Consider the following 24,958-nt stretch of genomic DNA (forward strand, 5'->3'; position numbering starts at 1 on the left):
ACTCTCCCTGCCATGAACACAGACACATGCAAGCAAAGATGCATGCAGACACAGATGGACACATGCAGATGGACACACCCCGCCACATACCTTCCCCTCACAAAACCTCCCTCTCCCCCACTCTCCATCATTCTGAGGCAACCTGCCTCCCCTCCTCCCTCTGCAATGGGTTGCCTGAGGCTCTGTGTGCCCGGCCCCTGTTGCACTGACTGGCAGGCAGCTGCTGCCCAGCTGTGTCCATGGGGCTGAGTACTTGCTCAGGCCAGGAGACCCGTGCCGTGCTGTGCCTCTGCATGAGGGTGGCAGTGCTGGGAGGGGTGGCTACAGGGGGCTAAGGTGAATTTGAGGGGGATATGACCCCCCCCAAGCACCGCTGCCAGCCTGCAGAGGCCCAGTACTATGTGGTGCTCACAGCCCGCCCTGCCCCTGGTACAGCGCTCCTGGCCAGCCCAGCCCAAACCCAGCCCTGGCTACTCCAGCCCTACTGGTGGAGCAGGGAAGCAAATGCAAAAGCCAGAGTTTTAAACTTGGTGCCCCATTGTTGTCTCCCTGCTGGGAGACAGAAATGTACCAAGTTTAAAACCGTGCTTTCACTTCCCTGCTGATTAGGATCTTGGGGCCCTGAATTGGTAGGGGCTGCTGGGCTCATGCCCAGTTAGCCCATGCATTTATCCACCTATGATCCTTCAGTAGCAAGCAATGAGCTGCATCTACGGCCCATATCAGGAACCAGGCTGTCTTCTCAAACATGTCCCATTGCTCTACTTTAGCTTATGCTCTGAATGGGAAACATGACTTCCATAATCACATGGCACAGTGGAAAATGCCCTGCAAGAGCACTCATTAAGATGCATGCAAATAGGATAATGGTACCACTGGTTTGGAAGGTCATATGCAGTATTCACTGCCATGGTGAGCCTGCAGTGTTGCTCCAGCAGACATAAGTGAGCAGCACAGTTACCCAGAGATTTGTCTTCAAACCTGTGCTTCAGGCCACCCAAACCTCAGGGGTTTGTGTTTTCAGGGAGGAGCATGGGAGGGGCTGGACCAGGTATAAAGCCCCATTTTACAGGCACAGGATCAGATGCAGAAGCTGTTTCCCGTCTCAAGGGGTTCTCAAGCTTTTCAGACTCGAGGCAGCCCTGGTTAGATGCAAAGCACCACTCAAATACACTCAAATACCAGCTCTTAGTTTTCACTACTTTTTGGCTACAGAAGCCCAATAGAGCAGTCCTCCTGCTGCAAAGACGACAGGAAGGGCAGGTTGTTTTTAGCACTGTGGATTCCTCTTTGAAATCTTTGGGGTCATTTTGTGACTCGCGCCCACACCCCTCACAGGACGGGTAACGCTGGTGGCACTGCCGTGGCACCCCGGGCCCGACAGGATCCCAAGGCATCGCGGGGGGCCCTGCTTGAAGACCGCTGCTCCCCATCCTCTGGGGCGGGACCGTAACCTTGGTGGACGCCATCTCCGCCCGCGCCCCCCTGCCTGCCCGGGGGTGGGCCAGGGGCTCCCGGTATCGGAGTCTCTCGGGCCCGGGGAAAAGGGGGCCCCGAGGAGCTAGGACCAGTCTGCAGTCCCCGCGCCGAGGTGGGCAGCTCCAAGCGCTCCTCACCCCCGGCCGGCGGCCCCGATACTCACAGCTTCCGCGCTGCCACCGCGTTCTCTGTTAGCAACAACTAACGGCCTCCGTTGCTACCCAAAACGTCACTTCCGCCGACGATGTGGAGAAACTTGCTCGACTCCGCCGTGTCCCGCTGCCTCCTGGGAGTTGTAGGCCACCTAACGTTCCGAGTTTCGAACAACCTCGCGTTGTCTACGCCCACTTCCTGTTTGTGCGGCGCGAGGCATGCCGGGAACTGTAGTCCCGCACCCGCGCCGGGGCCGTCAAGGGGCGCCCGAGAAAACTACAGGGAGGCAGCCTCGCTCGGGTCACGGCCGACAGTGTGGGGGCTGCGCGCATGCGCGGTGTTGGGTGCATGTGCGACGACGGCAGCAGCATGAAGCGGAGCGCGGGGGAGAGCGAGCAACAAGCGAAGGTACCTGCCTCTCGCCCACAGGCTGTGGCGTGGGGAGACGCTCGGCTCCTGTTCCTGCTCCCGGGACTGTCTGGGCTGGGACTCGCGCCGCCTGGAGGAGGCGTTTAGGGGGGCGGAGCGCCCGGCTCGCAGCGGCTCAGCGAAGAGCCGTGGCTCTGGAGCGGGGGCTGCCCGGCCCCTGCTGCTCCCCTGGCTGCCGCCCGCGGCGTCCCGGGCCGCCCTGCTGCGTCCCCGCCTTCGAAATCCTCGCTCTCGGCGCCGGCGGGTGGGCGATCTCGGGCCAACGTGACGCGCCTCCAGCGTAGTCAGGGACTCGCGCGATGCGGCGCCCGCGGGGCCGGATCCAAGCGGCTCAAGGGCGGGCCGGCGGCCTCTTCTCGAGTCGTCCTGTCAGCCCGCTTCGTGGCTGTGGGTGGGAGCTGGGACACGAAAGCTTCTGATCCTTGTCGGGAGCAAAACGAGTAGCTAGTGAGACCGGCCTGAAGTTCTCATGCCAGTAAAACTTCCTACCAATGCCTTCCCCGGCTTGGTCGGAATAACGTTATAGCAGCGGCCCCCAGGAATGGCTGCAGGGTTTCTTTTTATATATATAAAAAATAAAATAAAAAACATGTATTTATAATATAAGATGTATTTACAATATATTATAAATAGAATATATAACATGTTTATAATGTATGATAAATACATGCTATAGTATATTATAAATACATGTTATGTATAATTTATAGCTTTATATATTGATCTATATAGGTAGATATAGTGTGTGTGTGTGTGTATAGATAGAGATTTAGATATATAGATAGATAGAAAGGCACTTTCCCCAGCACAAGCCCCCTCCCTCCATTCTATATATCATGTCATGGCAGGAAGTTAGTTGTTAGTTGCCCACTGCCTTCCAACTATGAATAAGAATTCTTTGTGTTTAGGGAACCTGGCCTTTGTCCTTGAAGGCCAAGTTCCCGAAACACAAAGAATTCTTATTTCTGTAGTTGGAAGGTAGCAGGTGACTAACTTGTTGCCAAGCCTTCCAGGCCCACAGTGCAGTGTTTGATTAGCATGTGGAATCTGAATCTTCTCTAATGCTCAGTTTGTGGTACCCATGCCTATATTGTGCTGTGGGTATTTGCCAGGCATCTGGGCTTTGTTAGTTGACCTTACCCCCTTCCTATTTTTGCTATTTATATCACAGTGTTTCTGAGCCTTCTTCAGAGGCACTGGGTGTTGGCTACAGCCAAGGGTGGGGATTTGCCTGGGACATGCGAAACGCTCCTGCTGGGACCAAAGCTAGAGGTTTCTTTGCTAGAGGGTCTTGCCCATCTGCTCAGTGCAAGACTACTTACCATATTTGGGGACAGGAAGGGATTTTACTGCATAGTCAGATTGGTACAGACTGTGGGGGGTTTTGCCTTGCTCTGTACTGGAAGGTGTGGTCCACTACCCATGATTTCTTGAGCAGATGTTGACACCTTTTCATAGAAGCAGGATGTTGGCTTCCTTGGTTCCCTTGCTTTACCTGTGACAGGTTAGGGTGTTTGGTGTGTGTTGTGTCAGGTTTGACCATAGTCTGAGGGAGAGTTTAGATCATAGATTGTATGAGGTGGTTTGGATGGGGATGATCTTGCCTCAGGCAGGGTGGTTAGACTAGATGAACTTTGGAGTTCCTTTCCAGTCCTACTTTTCTATAACTCTGTTGTGGTGGAATTCATTTGGCCTTTTCCCACTCTTCACTAGTGGAAGTTACCTTTTTTAAGCCTGATTCTGATCTCACTAATGCTGTCCAGGACATGGACATCAGAAGTAACAGTGCTGTGGTCCAGTGTATCAAGCAGATACAGTACACAGATGGTTTGTTCTTGTTATATTACCATTTATTTGTTAAATTATTTCCCCTGTGTACAAAATAATTGGGTCTAAATATTTTCATTAATAAATATAGGTAAGTTACTGTCCAGTGCAACACATTATGCTGAATTTTGTGATTTCTTTTGTTTTTGATTTTTTTAAAAATTTTGTTTTTGTTTTGTTTTGTTTTAACACAGTAACTTAGGACTGAAAGTACTACCTGAGCCATTCAGTCCAGTTGCCTGAAGTATGGACCAAAGTCATTCCACCTGCCCTAGTCCACCAGTTAAATTCCTTACTGAATCCATCAGCCTGCTCCACTGAGATTTAGTACAGAAGATATTTCTGATGATGACCCTAAGTACAAGTGTGAATGTGCAGGAATGGAAGTAGGGGATCAAAGTAGTGGGGAAAATGTATGCAGAGTTTGCAGGCAAAAGAAACTAAGAAGAAAGAACAGTAGTTAGAGTACATTTGTTGAAAATGAGCCAATGGAGAAGATAAGGGGAATGAAGAAGAAAAGTGTGGAGTGGCTTTAAATGGGATGGCATATTTATATTTGCTTCTCTTTTAAGGAAGTACAAACTGAATCTGCTAAAGCTCACTTAATTGTAACTTTAACTAATATACCTTTTTCTGCTCAAAATCAGGTACGCGCTTGGGGTTTCTGGAAAGTTGCTGGTACACCCTTCAGTTTCTGAATGTAAGCATCCCTGATTTACATGCTTATGTAAGAGATGCTGAAGATGTGGGAAATGCATATCTGTGGCTGTAGCTCTGCCAATAATCTTGCACAAAGCCCAATCAAAATATTTCATAATAAACTAAATAGTAGTGTGCTTAACCTAATGTCTTACGGAGAAGATTTTATGAGTATTGCTAACCAGAGGGAATTGGTTAGAAGAGAGAACCTGGCTTGGGTCATGCATATGCTGGGTAGTAAGTGGCTCCATTCTGGGGAGTGAATACTAAATGCAGATTTAATTCACTTTTGTTTCCTTCGTAAGTAAAATTCGAACCTATTTGAAGCCTAGTGCTTGACACACTCTTTCTGAATGTGCAGTATATCTCAGACATATCTATGTCCATTCAGAGCTAGACCATAGTGACACTCCTAAGTGGCAGTAGCAGCAAACCTAATGAAATATCAGGATAAATTATTTTATTTAAAAAAAACAAACAAATCCACACTCCCAACGCTTGGGTAAATTTCTGGCCTTTGTTGATTTCAATTTTCATAGATTTCATAGATTTCATAGACATTAGGAGTGGAAGGGACCTCGGGAGATCATCGAGTCCAGCCCTCTGCCCAAAGGGCAGGAAGTCAGGTGGGGTCATAGGATCCCAGCAAGAGAAGCATCCAATTTACTCTTGAAGCACCCAATTTACTCTTGCCTACATATGATCTAGTGCAATAAAATTTGTGTATAAAGGTGATATTTGAGTGCCTGCATGCTCTTTTTAAAAAGGTTTTCAACCCTGCATCCAGTTGTTAGTGAGTGAGGAACTATGCATTTGTTTTTTTTGTGTGGCCTGTGGAGTATTAATGTGCAACTGAATATTTTCCATAGGGGTTAAGAGAATTAGCACAAGTGAATCTAGTTGAACTTTTTATGTTTCAGAAGTGATTTTTAGAGATGCGAAGTGCTATTGGCTCCAACTGCTTTCAGGCCCTTCGCTTGATCTGTGTAGGTCTCCTCCTTTCCTGCCCTTACCAAATTACTGTCTTTGTGTGCACTATAATGTTCAACATGAAAACATAGCTATTAGACTAGACATTATTGATTACTGAGTCTAACAAAGACATTTTAATTGAGAGCTTAACTCCTTTGAGAGTTTATTTTCTCTTTATAAGGAATTAAAATGGAATTAATCTAATTTGTCTTTGACTTGGGTTCCTTTATTGTGGTGTTGACTGAAGTTTGGGATGCTGAGCAGTAAATGGCTGTTTTTAATGTGACAAAAATTTGTGGTTCCTTCCACTCCTCCCCCCCCACACATACAGAAAACCTTTTTCAGACTTGACTGCATTACAAAATTTGTTTTCCTTTTCACTTTTTTTAAAGTTCCAAGTGTTTTTGTATTAAAAATAATGTTATTTACTTGCTAAACTGCTCTTGACCCCCTGCTGTTCTAATTGACATGTAGTTGGTGTGACTACTTTCAGGAATAAGAGTTTGCAAGATTAGACATTAAGTCAGGACTGTTTGAAAAATAATATACTGAACATGTCCAGAGTGTCCTATACCTGACTAGGTTGTAGAATCTCTGGGGATGATCTGGCTGAAACATATTTAGCATAATGCTATACCTCATGTAATCATTTACAGCAGTGTAAACTGGCTGTACAGTTGCTCCCAAAACCAGAACAACTAACAGCAAATATATCCTACTGTCATTAATTTTATTTTGTACATCTCTCAGCATAATTGGGATCCCAACCTAATTGATGTATTTTATTATTACTGTATTTCAATAACCACAACACAGGGATCAGAGAGTTGACATATAAATATGCTCACATTGCTATAATGATATCTTTGGGTATTTAGGTATTCAGGTATTTAGGTTTGTTAGACACATGCTCAAGATAAATAGAAAGCATTTAACTTCAGTTATTATGTAATTATTTTATGGACAAGATAAGTATAAAATATCAATTGTTGTCTTTTTAAGTCAGTAATTTCTAAAAAAATTAGCACATTATTGGCATAGTTTGTTGTTCATATAGTCTGTTATTTCCCTGTTTGTATTTTCTCTTTGTAAAATGGTACTTGATGTTAGCATTTCTGATGGATAGAAGAATTTAATAGATGCTACATATGAGCAAATTAATATTAACACTTTATCTCTACTTTAAGCCTGTTGTCATGTTATACTTCTTACTTGGGTTCATAGTATGCATATTAGCAGAATCAGCAGCTGATATGCCACTAGCAGTTTTTGTTTTAGTTTGCATTATTGACCCTTCACACTACTAATGAGACAATAATTAAGAAATAGTGTTGATTGTCACACAAAAATAACCTGTATGTTGGAAACAGCCAGGTAGAGGCCTTGCATATGCAGAATAATGTACAAGAAAAAATGAGTGGCAAATGTTGCCTGCTTTTAGATTCATCACAACCCTGCTGCTTAAATTGCCCCAGCTGTTAATGCTGGAACCATTACAGTAATGGACTCAGCAAATGAAGGAGAACCAAGACACACACACTTTATTACCAGAGGGGTAATTTTCTCTTCATCTGTAATAGCAGCAGTGCCTAGTATTGATCAGGCCATCAAGATACTAATCCTCTGTAAAATTACTTGTTATAACTGAAAATGTGTTAATCCAAATCAGTCTGCGTCCTGACTTTCTACTTACTATTGAATACAGACTATTAGATGGTTTATTTTTCATGATTTAAAGCCTTTACATTGATGCTAGTTGGAGGTTCCTTTGCAAGAGTGAGTGCTTAATCTTAGCTATAGCTCAGGGTTGTCTTTTTGTTTTAAATAGAACATCACCCACTTAATTAAGGAGTGAGTGTCTGTCTTGCTGGTCTGAATTATGTTGGTACTTTAGGTTCCCCAGATACATTAAACATGCTCTTTTACATTCAACCTCTCATTTTTGTTGTAAATAAGAACAGGCCTATCTTCCCATACCAGAAGTTTGCAGGTACAGGATTGCAAGATGCTTGAATTTTTATTGGAAGCTGTAGCTTAAGTTTTGTCAAAGGTGTCTTGTACAGAGGGTGTGTTAGGGAGTAAAAGAATTTATTTTACAATATATTTAACTGAAGCTTTGATTACTTCTTTGCTGTGCTCTATGTTCCTTATGTCTTTGGCATGTAATTTTGCAAGGTGCTTAGTAGAGGTGCACTGATACATCGGTCCATATTGTATTGGCACCAGTAAAAGGAAAATTGATGTTATCGGCAGTTGGCTTGTTTTTTGGCTCATGTGGCCAGTAACGTTGCTGATAAATGCATGCAGCCAGGAGTGCAGCCCAGCAGCTTGGAGAGCAGCATCTGGCTGGTAAGTCTATGGAGGGAAGGGCTGGGGTGGGGGCAGATTGAGGCCCCTGTGGTGAGGGAGGGAGTGGGGCAGGGGCAGTTGCTGCCCTGCTGGGGTGGGGCAGGGTGTGGAATAGAGCTGTGGGGGGGAACAAGAAGGGGGAGGGTGTTTCCTGCTGCTTTGTGCACCCCGGGGGGGAAGGCATGGAGGGTATGTGCCCTCCCCCACCCCGAATCTGTGCACAGGGCAAGGGCAAGCTGCCTGCTGCACGCTCAGGGCCAAGTCTGCTTCCGCCTCTTTTCCTGGTGGCTGTGCTTGGGCTGGGTGGGCCAGGACAAGAGGCTGGAGCAGCCCTGGCTCTGAGCACACAGCAAAGCAGTCCACCCTCACCCCGTGCACAGATTCAGGGGGCCAGTGCTCCCATGCCTTCCCTGGGGGTATGTGCAGCGGTGGGAGCTGCCTCCGTGTACCCCCCGCCCCCGGATGAGCTGCCAGCTCTATTCCATGCCCCACCCCACCCCAGCTGGGCAGCACACTTCCTCCCTCACTCCAGGGGCCTCGATCTGCCCCCTGCCTCATGCTCCTTCCCTCCCCCACACCCCTATCCCCCAACAGACTTACTGGCTAGATGTTGCTCTCCATGCTGCTGGGCTGCATATTGGCATTTGGATCGATATTGGCCAATATGGCTGGTCAATAATAGCCCATCAGTATCAGCCGAAATTTTTTTCATCAGTTTACCCCTACCGCTTAGTGATTTTCATTTCCACTGATGCTGGCAACAACCAGTCTGTTCCAGTGGTCTGCAAGTTGGGGGTCCAGATCTGACCTAATTTATTGTGACTGTGTGAAGTTGATTTTATTTTTCTTCCATTTAATTTCCATCCTTTAATTGTTCTGTTGGTTTAAATTATCCAATGGGACAAGGGTTCTTATTGATTGTATATCACGTGGTCCACTGGGCTCCTGGACTTTAGGTGTTACTATGGCATTAGTACAAGTGGACATTGTACACTGGCTCCCAGAATAAGTCCTTTTCAAATGGGGCTATCTGAAGCAGTTTGAGTGGCCCTGATCTTCCTTCAGGACTTGTTACTGCCAGGGATCCTGGTTTCCTGTGATAAAAAAATCATAGATTCTCTGATGAAAAATCCAAAAATCTGTGGTTAAAATTAAATGCCCTCTACAAGCCTGTTAGTGTCCCTCACTCTGCTGCCCCCCAGCCCTGGTTGAGATGGCTCCTAGCTGCCAGGGCTTTGGAGCCAGGGACCCAGATCCACAGCCTCCTGTTCCCAACGAAAGGCAGCAGCTGCTACAACAGGAGCATGAGTTAGTTTCCCCCTCTGCTGCTCATCTGCTGCATGCTCGGGTGGGGCTGGCTTCTAGTGGCATCGTGCACTCCTGGGGTGCTCCCCAGATACATGCGGGACGGGGGCAGAGTGAGTGTGCACTGCCCCTGTGCACATGGAGGAAGTGTGGCCGGGACAGCGTGGAGCTTGCAATGGCAGGCAGCTTTCTTGCTTGGCCTGCTGTGTCCTTCCATGCCAGTCACATGCTGCGCTCCAGAGAGCCTGGGGAGGGGAGCAGGGCAGAGAGTGCAGCATTTGCAACCCAGGGTTTGCAGCTGGCCAGGCACTCTGGCTGGGAAAGGAGGTAGTTTGCAGTCTCCATGCTCTTGGCCTGAGTGCCTGGCTGGTTGCAAACCCCCTGTCCCATCCAGAGAGTGCCCAACCTCCCCACCCCTTCAGCCAGTTTGGGCACTCCCTGGCCAGACACTCCGGCCAGGAGGGGGCTTTTGCAGCTGGCTGGGAGCAGGCAGGCTGGGAGCACTCCGGCTGGGAGCGGGTGGGCTGTAAACCCTCTCCTGGCTGGAGTATCTGCTGGGAGGTTTGTAGGTGGCCAGGCACTCGGGGGGAGGAGGTGCGGGGTTGCTTTCTGTCCGCTTCTGGCCAGAGTGCTCGGCCAGCTTTAAACCCCTGCCATTCCTTGCCAACTACAAACTGGAGTGCCCAAGCTGGCTGGGAGCTGAGGGAGTGGGGGAGGCTGCAACCTCCCCCCCTCCTCCCAGCTGGCTGCAAGCCTCCCTGCTCCCTCAGCCCCCAGCCAGCTTGGGCAAACCCCAGCTGGGCTCTCTGGCCAGGAGGTGGGGTTTGCAGCTGGCCAGGAGTGCTGTGGGTTTGCAGTCGACTGAGCGCTCCAGCTGGGAGCAGCCAGGCTGCAAATCCTCTCCTGGCCAGAGTGCCCAGGTTGGCTGGGGGCTGAGGGAGCGGGGAGGTTTGCAGCTGGCTGGGCACTCCAGTTTGCAGCTGGTCTGGAGCAGTAGGGGTTTGCAGCCAGCTGAGCACTCTGGCTAGGAGTGGGGAGGCTGCAAACCCCCTCCCAACTGGAATGTCTGGTTGGCTGCAAACCTGCCAGCTTCCCCACCACCCCTGCCCTGAAATCCCCAAGCACCCACATACCTGCAGCAAGAAGAGTGAGCCTGAAGAGTAGCCTTTGGTAAGTGCAAGTGTTGGGCCTCACCCTTCTCCTTTCCCTTGCTTTCCCTTCCCTTTTGCAAACAGCTCTTGCAGGCTGGAACTCTGCCAACCTGCAGAGCTCTTTGCAAAAGCAGGGAAATCCACAGGTTTCTCTGCTAAAAACAGGAAATCTGCAGTTTTCTCTGTTTTTACCACTAACTTATATTCCATTTAGAATAGTAATTAAGCCAGTGGGATGATCCACAGGCATATGAATCCATAGTGAGGGGTCTTGTTGCAGGATCAGGAATTAGAAATGGAGTGTGGATGAAAAGTGTCTGGAAATGCTGAACATAGATATTTTTCCTTCATTTGGAATGGAAAATAAATAAATTGAGGGTGTAAAATAGATTCTCAAATCAGATTTTCATATCTGTTTGAAGCATCAAATTGACCTTCATTCTTACAATGTCTCCCTTCTTTCTATTTTTGTCTTAATTGGTTCAACATAAATTCATTTTTTAAAGAAACAGTCTTTCCAAGAGTACATTCCTTTTATGTTCCTGCAGATTTTAGACCATAAGCCTGCAATGGGACACAGACTCAAGTTAGTTTATTTGGTCTCAGAGGGCACTTGTACACATGATGAAATCGGCCTTGAAAGTGGCTAAATTGCCCTTTTCCACCACTTTAATGGCGCCACTGTTTACACCTGTGGCAGCATATTTTGTTTTAATTTCTTTATGCTGTACACTGTTGTACACATGCGGCAGCATATTTAGCTTTAAATAACTGTGTTACTTAGGAAAGTAAAACACATTCAATATATTTTACTTTCCTATCTAACAAATTGCAACAGTGCACAGGGCGTTAGAAGCCCGGGTGTGCTCGGGGAAGCTCAGGCTTGGTGGGCTTCCAGGGTTCCTGGGCAGTCCCAGACAGCGGGAAGGCAGCAGGCACAGTGCATGGGGTGCTGGAAGTCCACCAAGCCTGAGCTTTCCTGAGCATGCCTGGGCTTCCAGTGCCCCATGCAGTGTTGGATCAGGCTGGATGCTGCCTGGCACCTGGGGCAGCACCCAGCTGCAAGCACCTTGCCAGGGCAGCCCAGGGGGGTGCTGCCACCACAGAGGGAAGCCCCCTGCAGTTTGGGGGCCACTTGGCCCATCAGCAGCTTGCCCTTAGCTGTGGGAGGAAAATAAAAAGGATTGGGCCCCTTGCTGCCTTTTTTTTTTTTCTTTTTCTGAACAGAGCCTGCTGTCTCTGGGTTGCATAGCCCCTGAGCTGTGGGGGTCCCTGGTCCTTCTCTTTGTGGTGGCAGTACACCCAGGGACTGCCTCACCAGGCTGCCAGCAGGTGGGTGCTGCCTAGCGGGCTCTGCCACCATGAAGGGAAGGACTGGGCCTCCCTACAGCTGAGAGCCCACTGGTGGCTCACTCCGCAGCCATGGGAGAGGCAGGCTCTGGAGAAAGAAAAAAGAATCAGGCCCCTCACCATTTTTTTTTTTTTGGTTTTTTTTCCCCCTGATGGAGCCTGCCCATGGAAGCGGGGTGGGGGTGGAGGGGTGGTGAGCTGGTGGGGGTCCTCACTGTTCTATCACAGTGACAGAAGTCCCTAAGTTGAAACGGTGGGTTTTAAATGACACAGTTAAAACCCCCAGTTAAAAGCCCACTATTTCAATTTAGGGAGAACTAAACCCTTGTTGTGCGTACCAGCAGCCAGAGATACCACTTGCAAATATAAACTTGCAAGATAGAGCCTTAATACACGCTAAAATCTCCTTTTGTAGAATGAATTTTGTATTGCAAAACTAGAGAAGATGTATTTACATGTGTTCAAAACATTAAATATGCTTTTTTGGAGACTCATAAGAACAAAACTTAGACTTTAATGCAATGTTGTGTATCAAAACATGGAAGTAATTGTCTGCAATCAGGTAAGTATATACACAATTAATTGCACAAGTAGTGCTGCTAATGGAAAACTAGTGAAATGCCTGAGATCAATAAAGATTTTTGTATTTTAAAAAAATGAGAAAAACGCATTTTTTTGGTAGAAAGCAGAACTTTCTGTAGGCCAATTTTCTTCCTCTTGAGCAGGGATCATGAAGACTTTGGTTTTGTCTGCGTGAAAATTAATTTGGGCAACACAATGGTGGCTTATCTGAAAATGAATTATAGCTATGTAGTACCTGAAGTGTCCCATAAGCCCTTTGTATTGTCTTCAAATCTTGAGTGTGATGTCATTGGTTAATACCTTAGTGGCTCGAGTAATAAACCTGCCATCATTAAATGAAGCCATGATGGAACAGCACGGCTGGAGTGGCTTTCAGAAAAGCACTATCCGTTTTCCTCACAGATTTGGAATTTTTAAAATAAATGATGATAATACTTTGCAATTATCCAACTTGACTTACCTGTCAGGCTTAAAAAAACAGGCTGGGGCTGGTGAGGGAAGAGTTCAAATGGTGAATGCTAAAATCCCACTTCAGTTTCTAATGGAGTCAGTGATAAAACTTCCATTGACTTTAGTGGGAGGAGGACTGGAATCTTGTCGTTTCAATTATTAATCCATACCCTCAGTTATTTGGTTAACTTTTAATAGGCTGGGGTTTAGGTTTTGGCACATCCAAAATATCATTTTTTTTTAATGTTTTAGGCAGTATGGTATAATATTGCCTTCTCTTAAACTTCTTACAAGAGTCCAGAGTTCCCTGCCATAGTAAGGATATCATATTTTAAAACAAAGAACTTCAAAACTACTGTGATATCATTTACTATATAGAAGGTTTCAAGGATCTGTCAAATAGTCTATTTCGTACCAATGTTTTAAATGGCAGTTTACTATGGCAGGGAGCTCTGGACTCTTGTGTTTTTTGGTTAACCAGTCTTTCTTTCTTCCTGCTGCAGATGATGCACCACTTCCTAAAAGAATTACATCTATATCTCCCAGAATTAGTTCAGTTTCATTTTGCCCTTTTATCTGCTGTTCATCCCACCACTTTTATTTAAGAGTATAAAGTTACTTTAGTGTAACTGCTATTGTCACCTTTGCCCTCAGCTAATCAAATAGTTTACCTTGAGGGAAGCATTTATCTCCCACTTTCATTATTATTATTTTCGTAGCTGTAAAGATATATATTTTATGTCTGCAGAAGGCTGTAACAGTGAAACGAGGTATTGATCTGCTGTATTTGGCAATTTCTTTCTACCCTGCCATCGATATCATGTCAGCCTCTGTCTGTACTGTGGTTGACCTCACAAATAGCTCTTTATGTTCCCATTGGATTCAAATGATATACTATGCTGAAAACTAAATCAATGAATGATTATAAAGTTTTTAGTATTATTTCATGACCCCCAGGCAACTGGTGCTTCATGAATTGAATACTTGAAAGGATACCTAATATGGTAAAATAGACGTTGCTATTTTTGTTCTTATAGTGATAGAAACAACGTGGCTTAGGTCTTATTTTATTTGTTGGACAAATATGTGTTTTTTGGCTTAAATTTATTAAGTTCCTGATTTGGGATTCCTTTTGACAGGCATCTGACATTACTAGAAGTTTTATTTGTGTAAGCAATTATTGATTGGGCATCCAGTGAGTCTTTTGGCTATAATGGCAATGAATGAAATTACCTAAGAGTAGAAATTTTCAATCCAGGCTGAATATTATATTCAGTCCAGGCTGAGCACAATGGGCATAAACCCATGAACCGGGGCGCAGGCTTGAGGGATGTGCAATACGCTCACAAAAGGTAAGGTTCTGAATGACAGCCAGCATGGCTTTGTTGCAGGTAGGTCTTGTTTTACCAATCTCATCTCCTTCTGTGACTAGGTCTCTCACCATCTGGACATGGGAGACGAGGTAGATATTATATAACTAGACTTCCAAAAGGCTTTTGACCTAGTATCCCATGATATCCTTGTTAGAAAACTAGAAGATTGTAGGCTCAGCTGCTCGATGGTTCAGTGGGTGGGAAACTGGCTACAGGATAGGATTTCTCATGAACAGATCTGTGTCTTCCTGGTGCGAAATGGCCAATGGTGTCCCTCAAGGGTCCATGCTTGGACTGGTGCTTTTCAACATCTTTATCAATGATTTGGATGGGGGAGTGAAAAGCTCTGCAGATACAGACAGACCTAGACCGGCCCAAGAGTTGGGTGGACCGGAACCAGATGAAGTTTAACACTTCCAAGTGTAAGGTGCTCCATCTGGGGGCACACAACTTTCAACATACATACGGTCTTGGTGGTGACAGTTTGACTTGCACCATGGCTGAAAGAGACCTAGGGGTAATGATTGACTATCACATAAATATGTACTCCAGCTGCGGCCTCACCAAGGCCGAGTACAAGGGGAGAATGATGTCCTGGGATTTGCTCGAGAAGTATCTATGGATGCAAGCCAGCGTTTTGGTCACTTTACTAGCCGCAGCATCGCATTGCAGGCTCATGTTCATCTTGTGGTCAATGATGACCCCCAAGTCTCTTTCTTCTGTAGTGCTATCCAACGTAGCACTGCCGAGCCTATAAGGATGCTGCAGGTTTTTCCTCCCAAGGTGGAGAACCTTGCATTTTTCAGTGTTAAACACCATGAGGTTCTCGTCTGCCCGTTTGCTGAGCTTGTCCAGGTCAGCCTGGATCACCCGCCTATCTTCTGGCGTGGATGCTTTGCCCCAAAGTTTGGTGTCATCGGCGAACTTGGCCAGTCCACTCCTGACTCCAGTGTCCACATCATTAATGAAGATGTTGAACAGTATGGGTCCAAGGACAGAGCCTTGAGGGACCCCACTGGTCACAGGGCACCACGATGAGTGACTGCCATCAATTACAACCCTCTGGGTCCGACCACGGAGCCAGTTTCCCAGCCAGCGGATCATGGTGGAGCCAAGGCCACAACTGGGCAGTTTGGCCAAGAGGTGATCATGGGATACCAGATCAAAAGCTTTTTTGAAGTCAAGATATATGACATCAATCTCTTCTCCCTGGTCCAGGTGTTCACTAGGGCAACCCCAGGGAAGACCAGGACTAATGGATACAAACTCCTGGAAGGCTGCGTCAGGCTTAATACCAGGAAAAACTCCTTCACAGTCAGGGTGTTCAGACTGTGGAATAAACTCCCTCCGGAGGTGGTGCAGTCACCTACCCTGAAGCTTTTCAAGAGGAGCCTGGACAATCACTTCTCTGGGGTCACCTAACCCCAGTTGCCTTCCTGCCTAGAGCGGGGGGGAGGGGGGAGGCTGGACCAAATGATCTGCAAGTTCCCTTGCAGCCCCTAACAATCTATGAATTCTGAACTGAAAGATGCAAGTTCTCTGGTCATGTACAAATGATCATGTATGGAACGGGAGCGCTTCATGCAGAAGCAGCTGAAGTGCAGATAAGAGAGAGTAATTCATTCTATAAGAATAAGTTTGAAAAAATTGGGTGTTTAAAAGTGTTTCCTATGTTCCGGAAGTATTTTATCATTCAGGTCAGTTGAATGTTATCTTGGAAGTTCTCCATCCAGGAAAAGTGTTACATTGTTTAAAAACCCCAAAACAAAACTCTAAAATGTGATGAAGGAGACTTATTTCATTCCATGTTAACTCTAATAAATAGGTATTTGTACAAATGGATGGGATTTTCAAAATCCCTTTAGTGAGTAGCCAAAACGGTATTGATTTTCGTTTTGGGACTGTAAGGTAACATAGGCCAGGAGCTGGCAATGTTTTTGGCCAGCATGCCAAAAACATCGCAACACTGACCCACCCCTTGACTTGGCGTGTTGGGGCAAACCATGGGAGAATCCTTGTTGCTGGTGGTGGCTGCACATGCACCTCTGGGTGCCTTGGCCCCTTCTCTGCCCTGTGCTTTAAGGTGCACATGATGTTGCTGGTGGCACAAAGCCACTGCTGGGGCTCCAGAACCTGGTGCAGCTATTTGCAGCCTGCTTGCTGCAGTTGCCCAGAGTCTAGTCTGGCTGTGGCAGGCAGCCAGGATGCTGCAAACAGCTACACAGGGGACCGGAGACCCGGCCAGGCCCTGTGGTGGTGGTGGGTGCACTTGTACCTCCAGGCAAATGGAGGGGTGGGGTCCTGGGGCAACATAACTCTGGCCCTTCCTCTGCTGTCTGCCCAGAGGCACATGTGCAGCTGCACCACCACCAAACTTGGCCAAAGCCTGGTGCAGCTGTGTGCAGCCTCCCAGCTGCTTGCCGCAGCCAGCCCAGGCTCTGGGCAGTCGTAGCAGGCAGCCAGCAGGTCGTAAACAGCTGCAGTGGGCTTCGGAGCCCCAGCAAAGGCTCCATGGTGGTGGTGGCTACATGTGTGTCTCTGGGCAGATGGCGCAGAAGGTGCCAGGGTTGTGACATCTCAGGTGCCTCCCCTGCCATCCACCTGGAAGTGTGTGTGCAGCCTTCGCTGCTATGGAACTCTCTGCAGCTGTTTGCAGGTTCCCAGCTGCAGCCAGCCATGGAGCCCAGGCTGCTTGCAGCAGGGCTTGCAACCTTGGTCACCAGCTGCAAACAGCCTGGGCTCTGTGGCCGGCACCAGCTTCCTAGAACATGGTCTGACTATGGTGTGCTGAGCAAAATGGCCTTTCAGGCCATGCTCTGGCATGCATACTGGGGGTTGCAGACCCCTGACTTGGGCATTTTTTTTTATACGTTTTCACCTTTTCAAAGTGCATGGTCACATTTTTACTCTATAAAAAGACTTTCTTAAAGCACAGATAGAGGATTGTTGATGATGCCTATCTGTATGTAAACTTATTAAAGGACAGTGGTGTTTTGAGTTGTGGAAAACTTAGACTATGTATTATTACTTGGGAGATTCTCCAAAAACAATTACAATAACATTGGTACAGGCATTAATCAAAAGTAGCGGTGGGCAGAATGCTCTGATTGGGAGTGTGGGAGTGGGAATCAGTTTGGTTCCTCACTCGTACAACAGTGAAATAAACAAATAATATGGGGCCCTGGACACCATCACCGATATCACTTTAAAAAACAAAAAAGCCTTGAAACGTAAAAATACTTTAGATAAGCTTAAAAAAAAATTCCTGTTTCCATTGTAATTAGTTGTATAAGTTAACATGGTCTTCCATTCATTCAGCACATTTTAGCCCTTAGCTCTGTCCAAATACATGTGCTACCAGAGACATTATTCTGCCTCTGAATCAGGAAGGTAGTATTAGAGCTGGCCAGAAATTTGCAGATAAAAGGTTTTCTCATCGGAAAACATTTCTTTGCCTAAATATAAATGTTTTACAGAAACAATAGATTCGAGCTAAAGTTAATTTTGAAAGAAAATTTGGGGGGGCAAGTATTTTCAGTTATGTATTTTGAACAGTAGCATTTCAATTTTCAGTCTTTAAACACCATTTTTTTTAGACTTTTCAACTTTTTATTTCATAAGAATGAAAAATTTCAACTGAGAATGAACTGCTTTTATCAAAATGAACCCCCCCTTTAAATTTCATAATTTTTTCTTGATAATTTTGAGAGAAATTTCAATTTTATGTTGTATTTCAGAAAAGAAAGAATACAGTATAATGCATGGCTCTCCAACTCTGGTACAGCTAGGTGATGCACACCATGGGGGTGGCACATGGGGAAGGTGGACCTGCCCTGTTCCCTGCTCAGATTGTGGGCAGTGGCTGCCAAGAACTGTGGGTTGCATTTTAGCTGCTCACAGGCTGCAGACTTCCAGTTAAATAGCCCCAGTATGAGGGAATTGATTTCTGTGCCAAATCAAATAGCCAAAGAAAGGACCCACAGGGACCACTAAAAAGCCTTAAAAAAAGAGAATCTGCACTGAAAAAAATCTGATTTTTGTCTTTCTATTGTATGCACAAAAATACTGCAAGGACAAAAAGTCAGGATTGTTGGTCACTTAAGTCGAGTGTATTTTAATGGTTCTTTTGGAGGAGAAGTGGACATCCTTATAATTAGAAGAATATGATGGCTTTATAAGTATTATGCCTGATTATGAGTGCTTACATGATTGAGACTAAAATATGGAGAAAAGCATGACTTGCACCAGTGAGCACTACAACAAGCTTTTCTGTCTAAACAGTATACCTAGTATGTCTACTGCTGTAAAAAGTTTTTAATGAGTAACAAAATTAGGGGCCAGCATTCCTGGGTTCCCATTTCAACCAGTCTTGGTTGTTGATGTTTGTTGTTCTTTACAGTTGTAAGGAAAAAGAAGCAGGGCTGCTCTCCAATCTCACTACAGCTCGAATGATCCAGGATCCTAGTTTTTTCAGGTTAAAAATTGCAAATTCTCTCACAAAAAAGTTACAAATTCTTTGATTGAAGAACTCAAACTCTGCATTTTTCCATGACTAAAATGAAACACCACTATATATATATGTATATGTATCAGTTAATATTTTATTGACATATTTACAATTTTAAAGCAATTTGGAAGCCTACCATAGCCTCAATCATTATAATAAAATAAATTCTAAATATCTATTAATTTTGGTGTTTGATTTTTGGGCTTTTTATCGTGGAAAATTAGAGCTTCCACTGCCCCCATTTCTCACCAGGACACCGGTCCAGCAGTGGCTGCCTCCCTCTACTGCTTTGTGGCACTAAGCAGCCCTAATATGCCGGTGCCCTGCCTATGCCATTGCCCCATATTCCTAAACCACTACCCTCAGCCCTGCCTGTTTCCCTCATTCCTAACTCCCAACCCACAGCCCTCTGGCCCTGCCGGTGCCCCTCACTCCTGACCTGCTTTCCTCCGCTCCTAGTGTGAGGAAGGGACTTCTGCACTTGTGGAGGGGCGTGTGGGGCATACAGCGGGCCAGACCAGCTCCAGGCAGCAGCCACCTCTGTGGCTCAGCAGGTGGGCTTGGCACTGTGTCACCATGGTGAGGCAGCAGGGTGGAGTTGTGCCACTGCTGCTGCTGGGTGGGGACGAGGTACCTCACCTTGGTGGCTATGATGGTACGGAGTTCCTTCCTGTGCTGAGTCCCCCCCCACATTGGGCTGTGGAGGTGGCTCCTGCCCAGAGCTGGTTTCGTCCTGCTGTGGGTGCCGAAATGTCGGGGGGCACATGCCCCCCTCCTCCCAATGCGTGTCCTCTAACTCCCCTCCCATGTGACCTGGGTGACTTCCCCCCTGCCCAACATATGGCCTGGGTGCCTTCCCCCCTCCACAGTAGACTTACCTGTGGGGAGCTGATCTTTACTGCTGCCTGGGTGCCATGTGCATGTGCACGTGCACACATGCACATGGCGCCCCCTGCTCAATTGTACTGCTCTGCTCTGCTCCCTGTGGCCTCAAGCTGCCTGGAATGCTGCCAGCCTGCAAAGGGAAACCTGTGGTTTCCCATGTTTCTCTCCTGTAAAGGGGGAAATCTGCATTTTTCTCCTTTTTAAAACAAAATCCATGTTTTTCCTCAGCAATCAGAAAACCCAAATCCCTGCTGATGATGTACTGGACCTTGCTATTACTCCTTGACTGACAGTGGCCAGCAAATCCAGGTTATTACTTGCCTTCTTTCTGAGCCTTTTGCATTCCCATTTTTTATCTTTACTCCACAAGCTTGAGGGTAAATCTTATTTTTCCTCTCAAGTGGAGGTAGGTTTAAGGATAACTACAAGTAGGGCATTTCTCCTAAATGGTGGCAGTTGACAGTACTATGTGATGAGCTTGCATGCGTGTGTGTTCCATTGCTTCAACTGTAGATACTTTTGTCAGGCTTCCATAATTATTTTTGTACGGCCCACATTATTTTAATATCTGATATTGATTTTTGTATACCCATTTATATCTGATTCTGACCCAAAACTAGTATATTCTGGGATCCTTCCAAGTATTCCTTTATTGAAGAACCTAAGCACCTCACATTATTTAACATGGCTATCCTCGCAACACTGTTGTGAATTAGGGAAGTAGTATTTTCTGATTGTACAGACATTGAATTAAAGCTAGGAAACAGTAGGGAATGTGCATTATTTGTTCTCAAGTGAACACTACTGGACTGTCCTACCTCTCCCTGAACTGCAGGGGGAAAGCACTCAAGGTGGGTAGGGAAATGGTGTGTCCGTCCATCTGTCCAGAGTCCCAAGAAATGCAGATTGGATTAGGCTTTTTTGACAAAATCTTTGTTTCTCATAATTTATATGTTAGGCACTGACAGTGTGACTGGTGCAATAAAAGACATGCAGATGGAACCTCTGCCCTGGTGTGTTATGTATATAATGCATGTGAGAGACAGGAACGTGGCTTTATGCTGTATGAACCGAACATATGCCTCATAAATAACGACGATTCACTCTCTTCTTAGTCTGCAAAGCACACATTTTGTGAATAGGGCCTTTAAAGTGTCGCTGGCTTGACAAATTGGTACAGAGCAATGTCCAGTGTCACCAATGGGATGTTACGAGTGACCCAGCAAAGAGGACAGGCATGTTGCGTGTTGATCTGTTTTGTTAAGGGGTGGTGTTTGCCCCATCAGTGCAGGAAGGAGTATCTGTTCATGAAAAGGGCATAAAAATCTTAAACAATGTGATCCTTTTTTAGCTTAATTACATTTAATGCCGGGCATTTGGTTTAAATGAAAAATGACAGGCATCACTATATCTAAAAAAAAAAAAAAGGAAAAAAAGTGTGTGGTGGGGGGGGATATTTCTTTTTTCTTCAAGTATTTTATATGTTAATGTAGGCAAACCTGAATGTGATCACATAATTTAAACATGCAAGTAAAAATATTAGATCTTTGTTGGCAATGGGTTAAAAATAAGATGTGTGTGTATATATTATGCAAAATAGTGCAGTATGATTGGTGATCATACTGTGCAACAATAACTCTTCACAAACAGTGCTTTTAAACAAGTAGCAAAATATTGTTATGGAACAATTTATAATGGAAATTATTAGTATTTTTATAGAACAATGCAAAATATTTATTTGCAATTCTATTATAGATGTGGTTCTATTGCGTATTAACACATGCATACAAAATCATAATTCCAGGTGTTTTTATTAGCTCTTATTACAAGATGTCATGCACTAGTTTTGTTTTATGGTAAAGAAAATTCAGTATATAATTTAGAAATAAGTATAAGCTTCAGAGAGAGAACCTAATAATGTTTATGGATTGTTTGAACTTTTCTGTTTTAACATTTAAAAAAAAAAAGTTTCAGTTCCTTTTTTGAAGTCTAGCTTGCTTAAAACAGCTGCTGAAGAGCTCTGTTTAACCTTATACTTTGCATGCATTTGTGATTTGAAATAGAAAAAAGTCAAATTTGAGACAGACAGCTTGAATGGCATGCTGTCAGTTTGACTCTTCATGAATTGGCAATGGTCTCATTTAGGACCTTCAGATATGTGTCTGCCTGGACAGAATGAGAACATTTTGCATGTTCTTCAGAAGACAACCACTCCTTGCTGCCTCACAATATGCAGTGGTGCATGACAGTTGCCCTTCATTGCTGTCTTCTTAGAGCTTAACCTTTGACCCTCCACTTAGTCGCTGCGCAACGGTTGGAGCAGGCCGAGATGTTCATGAATGACGGGTATCGGCCTGCAACGTGCTTGTCATTATTTGACTGTCAAAAGTAGCCTGCCATTGGGCTCCATCAAGGTTTTGAAACCTATGTGCAGTAGTCCATATTACTTAACTTCCAGGGCTGTCAACAGGATGATCAAATGTGCATAAAAAATAAGCGTGTTGAATACATCTTCAATCATAATATAGGAAGATATTTTGTATGTGTGTGCTAAATGTATTCATATGACTTTTACGGGGCCAAGAGGTTGAATCTGTTGCCAGGGTAAAAAGTGAACTGTTGTCTCCTGTGGTCTAAGTTTCAAATAGCACAATTTAGATCTGAGCAGCTCTGCCAGTTAAATTCTCAGCTTGTCTTGCGTATCCTATCAGCTTTTCAGCCAGCAGTATAAGCAACCAGATACTAGACCGAGGTTAGTTGTCAAGCTGGACTGTTCATTTTGGATCTCACTATTTTATTATAAAAAGGGGTCACTGTGTGATTTGTGAAGCAGTTGTGAGAACTTAAAATGCTTGAAGTATTTATTTCAGGTACAGAATATAGGTATAGGAATCCAATGTAGAAAGTTTAGCTTGGATATGATAAAGTAAGGTTAGTTACTTTTCTGTCCAAATTCAGAAAACTGTGCATATAAATACTCAATATTTTAAAACAGCAGAGCGCTGAGGTAGAAGATCACTGAGTAATAAATGCCCCATGATAAAAGCCCAGCAAGAAAAATTCTTAATGGATGACAGCTTTGTACCTACTAATGTGCAGTGCCTACTTTCACATTAAGGGCTGAAGCTTATTCCTAATCAAAATGAATGTGGAGCCTTCTTTTAACTTAAATAAGACCATAAACTTGGTGTATAAGTAAATTATTTTGGGAAAAAAAATTATATATGAATCAGCATGTAGAAACTATTCATATTTACGAGAGTTGTATTCTGATTTTAGCGTAGAATTTATTCTTTACTCCAAGAGCTTTCCAACTCAATTTTATATAAGGTTTAAAAGATGCCCATTTTTTTCCTTTTCTTGTTGGCCAATTTCAAATGGAACATATGAAATAGATATTTTAAAATAGATATTTTAAAAGGAAAATACCAGACTTTGCAAATGCTTAGGTTTGGTATAGGTTCCTTTGTAATGTAAGACTTTATCCAAAGCATAAATCTATCATTATTTTGCTAATTGCTTAATTATTTGTGCATAATTTGTGAGTAATGTTTGTACTCTTCAGAAAAGAAAACAACCTGCCATGTATTTCTTAGGAAAAATAAAAGCGCATAAAATAAACTCGTGTGACTGACTACAAATAGCAGCCCCCATTTGTTCACTTCATATTTTTGGTGCCCTTGATATATTTTCACAGGCAGCTTTCATTCTCCCTTGCTGATAGACTGGGTCACTTTCAAGAGACCTCTGTCCAAAAACACTGGTCTCAAAAATTAGTCTATGGCATAGAGGTCTTTATGAAATCCTCACCCTCTTCCTTCCTATTAATCTCAAAGGCTGATACTGTCTGATATCATGGAATCAAACGGTGTGACATCAGTCTTTGCTATTGTATTTGCATTATAGGCTTTGTCTTAAATGAATTATAATATTTGTGCATGTATACTACATCCTTACAGTATTATTTTAGCAGTATGCTGGAGGTTACTAACTGCTATTGTTAAACGCCCATTTCTTGAACAGTGCGTAGCTGCACTGAATTTATGCATGCAAAAATGTGCATATAATTGAGTTTTCAAATTATGCAGCATTTGGGTTTGCTGCTCAGGTATCTGAACATGATATAGAACCAAATTGATTCTTTTCATTTAAATATTATGTCACAGTAAGGTATCAAAATCAACTGGACTCTTTCCAAACAAATGGAATATCAATTCCACTCTTGTAGGAACCTGATACTACTTCCATTGTAGTCGATTGATTTCAGTGGAAACAAAATCAGCCTTTAATTCCTTATAGGGATGGAGAGTCTTGTGGAGGCCAGATGCTAAGTTCCAGAATGAAGAAAAGCTTGGAGTCTGTCAACACCAGCCTTTCTTGCTAACCAGAAGGGAAAGTTATATGTTAAGTGTCAAATACCTGGTCTCACTGGAACCACAGGTTTGTCTTGTGCCAAGTTTGAGTCAGATCCTTATATTTTGGAGGGGGAGATGTCAAGTGTTGTCATGCCATTTAGTGTGTGGGTGGATGGGTGTGCATGAATGCACAAGAATATCTATCAAATGGGAAAAAATTCTTTGTGAATACTGAAGATGCCCCTCAGCTATGAACATTGTGGGCTTACTTCAGTGTTGTGGTAAAGATTTCTCCCTGGTGTTGCCTCCTTGATGCCTTCTACAGCAGAACTATTGCAAAAGGATTTAAAGATTCCATTGCATCTGTCTCAAAAAAAAAAAAATAGTTACATAGTTTACTTGTACAATGTCAAATAATAGTAGGTGGTACATTTCTTATCTCAGTGTCGTCATACACAATATAAGGAATGGTGCCATAAAACTCTTATTCAACTGAACAGATCCTAATAAAAAATAAAAAGCTCATGTAACAATGACTGGAGCTTAAACACTGGAAGAATTACTACAAACAAGGGCTACTTTGGATAAATGCCATCTTAACAATCACATTCTGGCTTGTGTTTATCATCAGATTCACACTAAATGTTTTCTGTTTTGACTTTTCTTGAGGAAAGAAACTTTTGAAGTTGCTTACAGGTTACAACAGGTATTTCCCAGAGGTATAACAAGGCAGCCAGACAGCAGGATGCATGTAACTTCTGGAGGCTGCTCTGCTGCTGTTGTGATTGTGATGCTGCAGTTTTTCTGCTCCGGCCTAAATCAGCTCTCAGAGCTGCTGCCCTGCTCTTGTTACACTACTGGTGTTTCCAGTTCCTTCTTTCAACTTTGGGAAGTATTGACAAATGGTATGCACCTATTTGAGAGGTTAAAGATCCATGGATCTTTGTTATTGCTTTAAGAGAATTATAAATCCTATTACCCAAAATATATATATATTTTGAGAGAGAGAGAGAAATACCTTAAGGGAAGTACTTTGTTGTCACCTACACTCTCTGCAGTACAAATATCAGCTTGTCACAAAGGTTGAGACCT

General features: G+C 44.5%; 2 protein-coding genes across 11 annotated transcripts in view; one reads left to right on the top strand and one right to left on the bottom strand.

The window, feature by feature from the left end:
- The window catches only part of RPGRIP1L (RPGRIP1 like), a 164,425-nt gene extending 162,614 nt beyond the window's left edge, over positions 1-1,811 (bottom strand). For 2 of the 4 annotated variants that reach the window (XM_090063574.1, XM_090063575.1), the window contains exon 1: positions 1,643-1,806. The gene's annotated coding sequence lies outside the window, so the exon portion shown is untranslated. Of the gene's footprint in view, positions 1-1,642 lie in introns of all 4 variants that reach the window. The other 2 variants (XM_090063572.1, XM_090063576.1) reach the window with 2 other exon arrangements.
- Positions 1,812-1,835: 24 nt separating this feature from the next.
- The window catches only part of FTO (FTO alpha-ketoglutarate dependent dioxygenase), a 437,735-nt gene continuing 414,612 nt past the window's right edge, over positions 1,836-24,958 (top strand). For 3 of the 7 annotated variants that reach the window (XM_090063580.1, XM_090063579.1, XM_090063578.1), the window contains exon 1: positions 23,812-23,951. In XM_090063580.1, the coding sequence (XP_089919706.1) occupies positions 23,913-23,951 (39 nt within the window). In that variant the 5' untranslated portion in view covers positions 23,812-23,912. Of the gene's footprint in view, positions 2,041-4,535; positions 4,589-23,810; positions 23,952-24,958 lie in introns of those variants that run through there. The other 4 variants (XM_090063582.1, XM_090063584.1, XM_090063581.1 and 1 more) reach the window with 4 other exon arrangements.

Source organism: Crocodylus siamensis, chromosome 9 (genome assembly GCF_052110815.1).
Source record: "Crocodylus siamensis isolate JL-2025a chromosome 9, ASM5211081v1, whole genome shotgun sequence".
Taxonomy (NCBI): domain Eukaryota; kingdom Metazoa; phylum Chordata; order Crocodylia; family Crocodylidae; genus Crocodylus; species Crocodylus siamensis.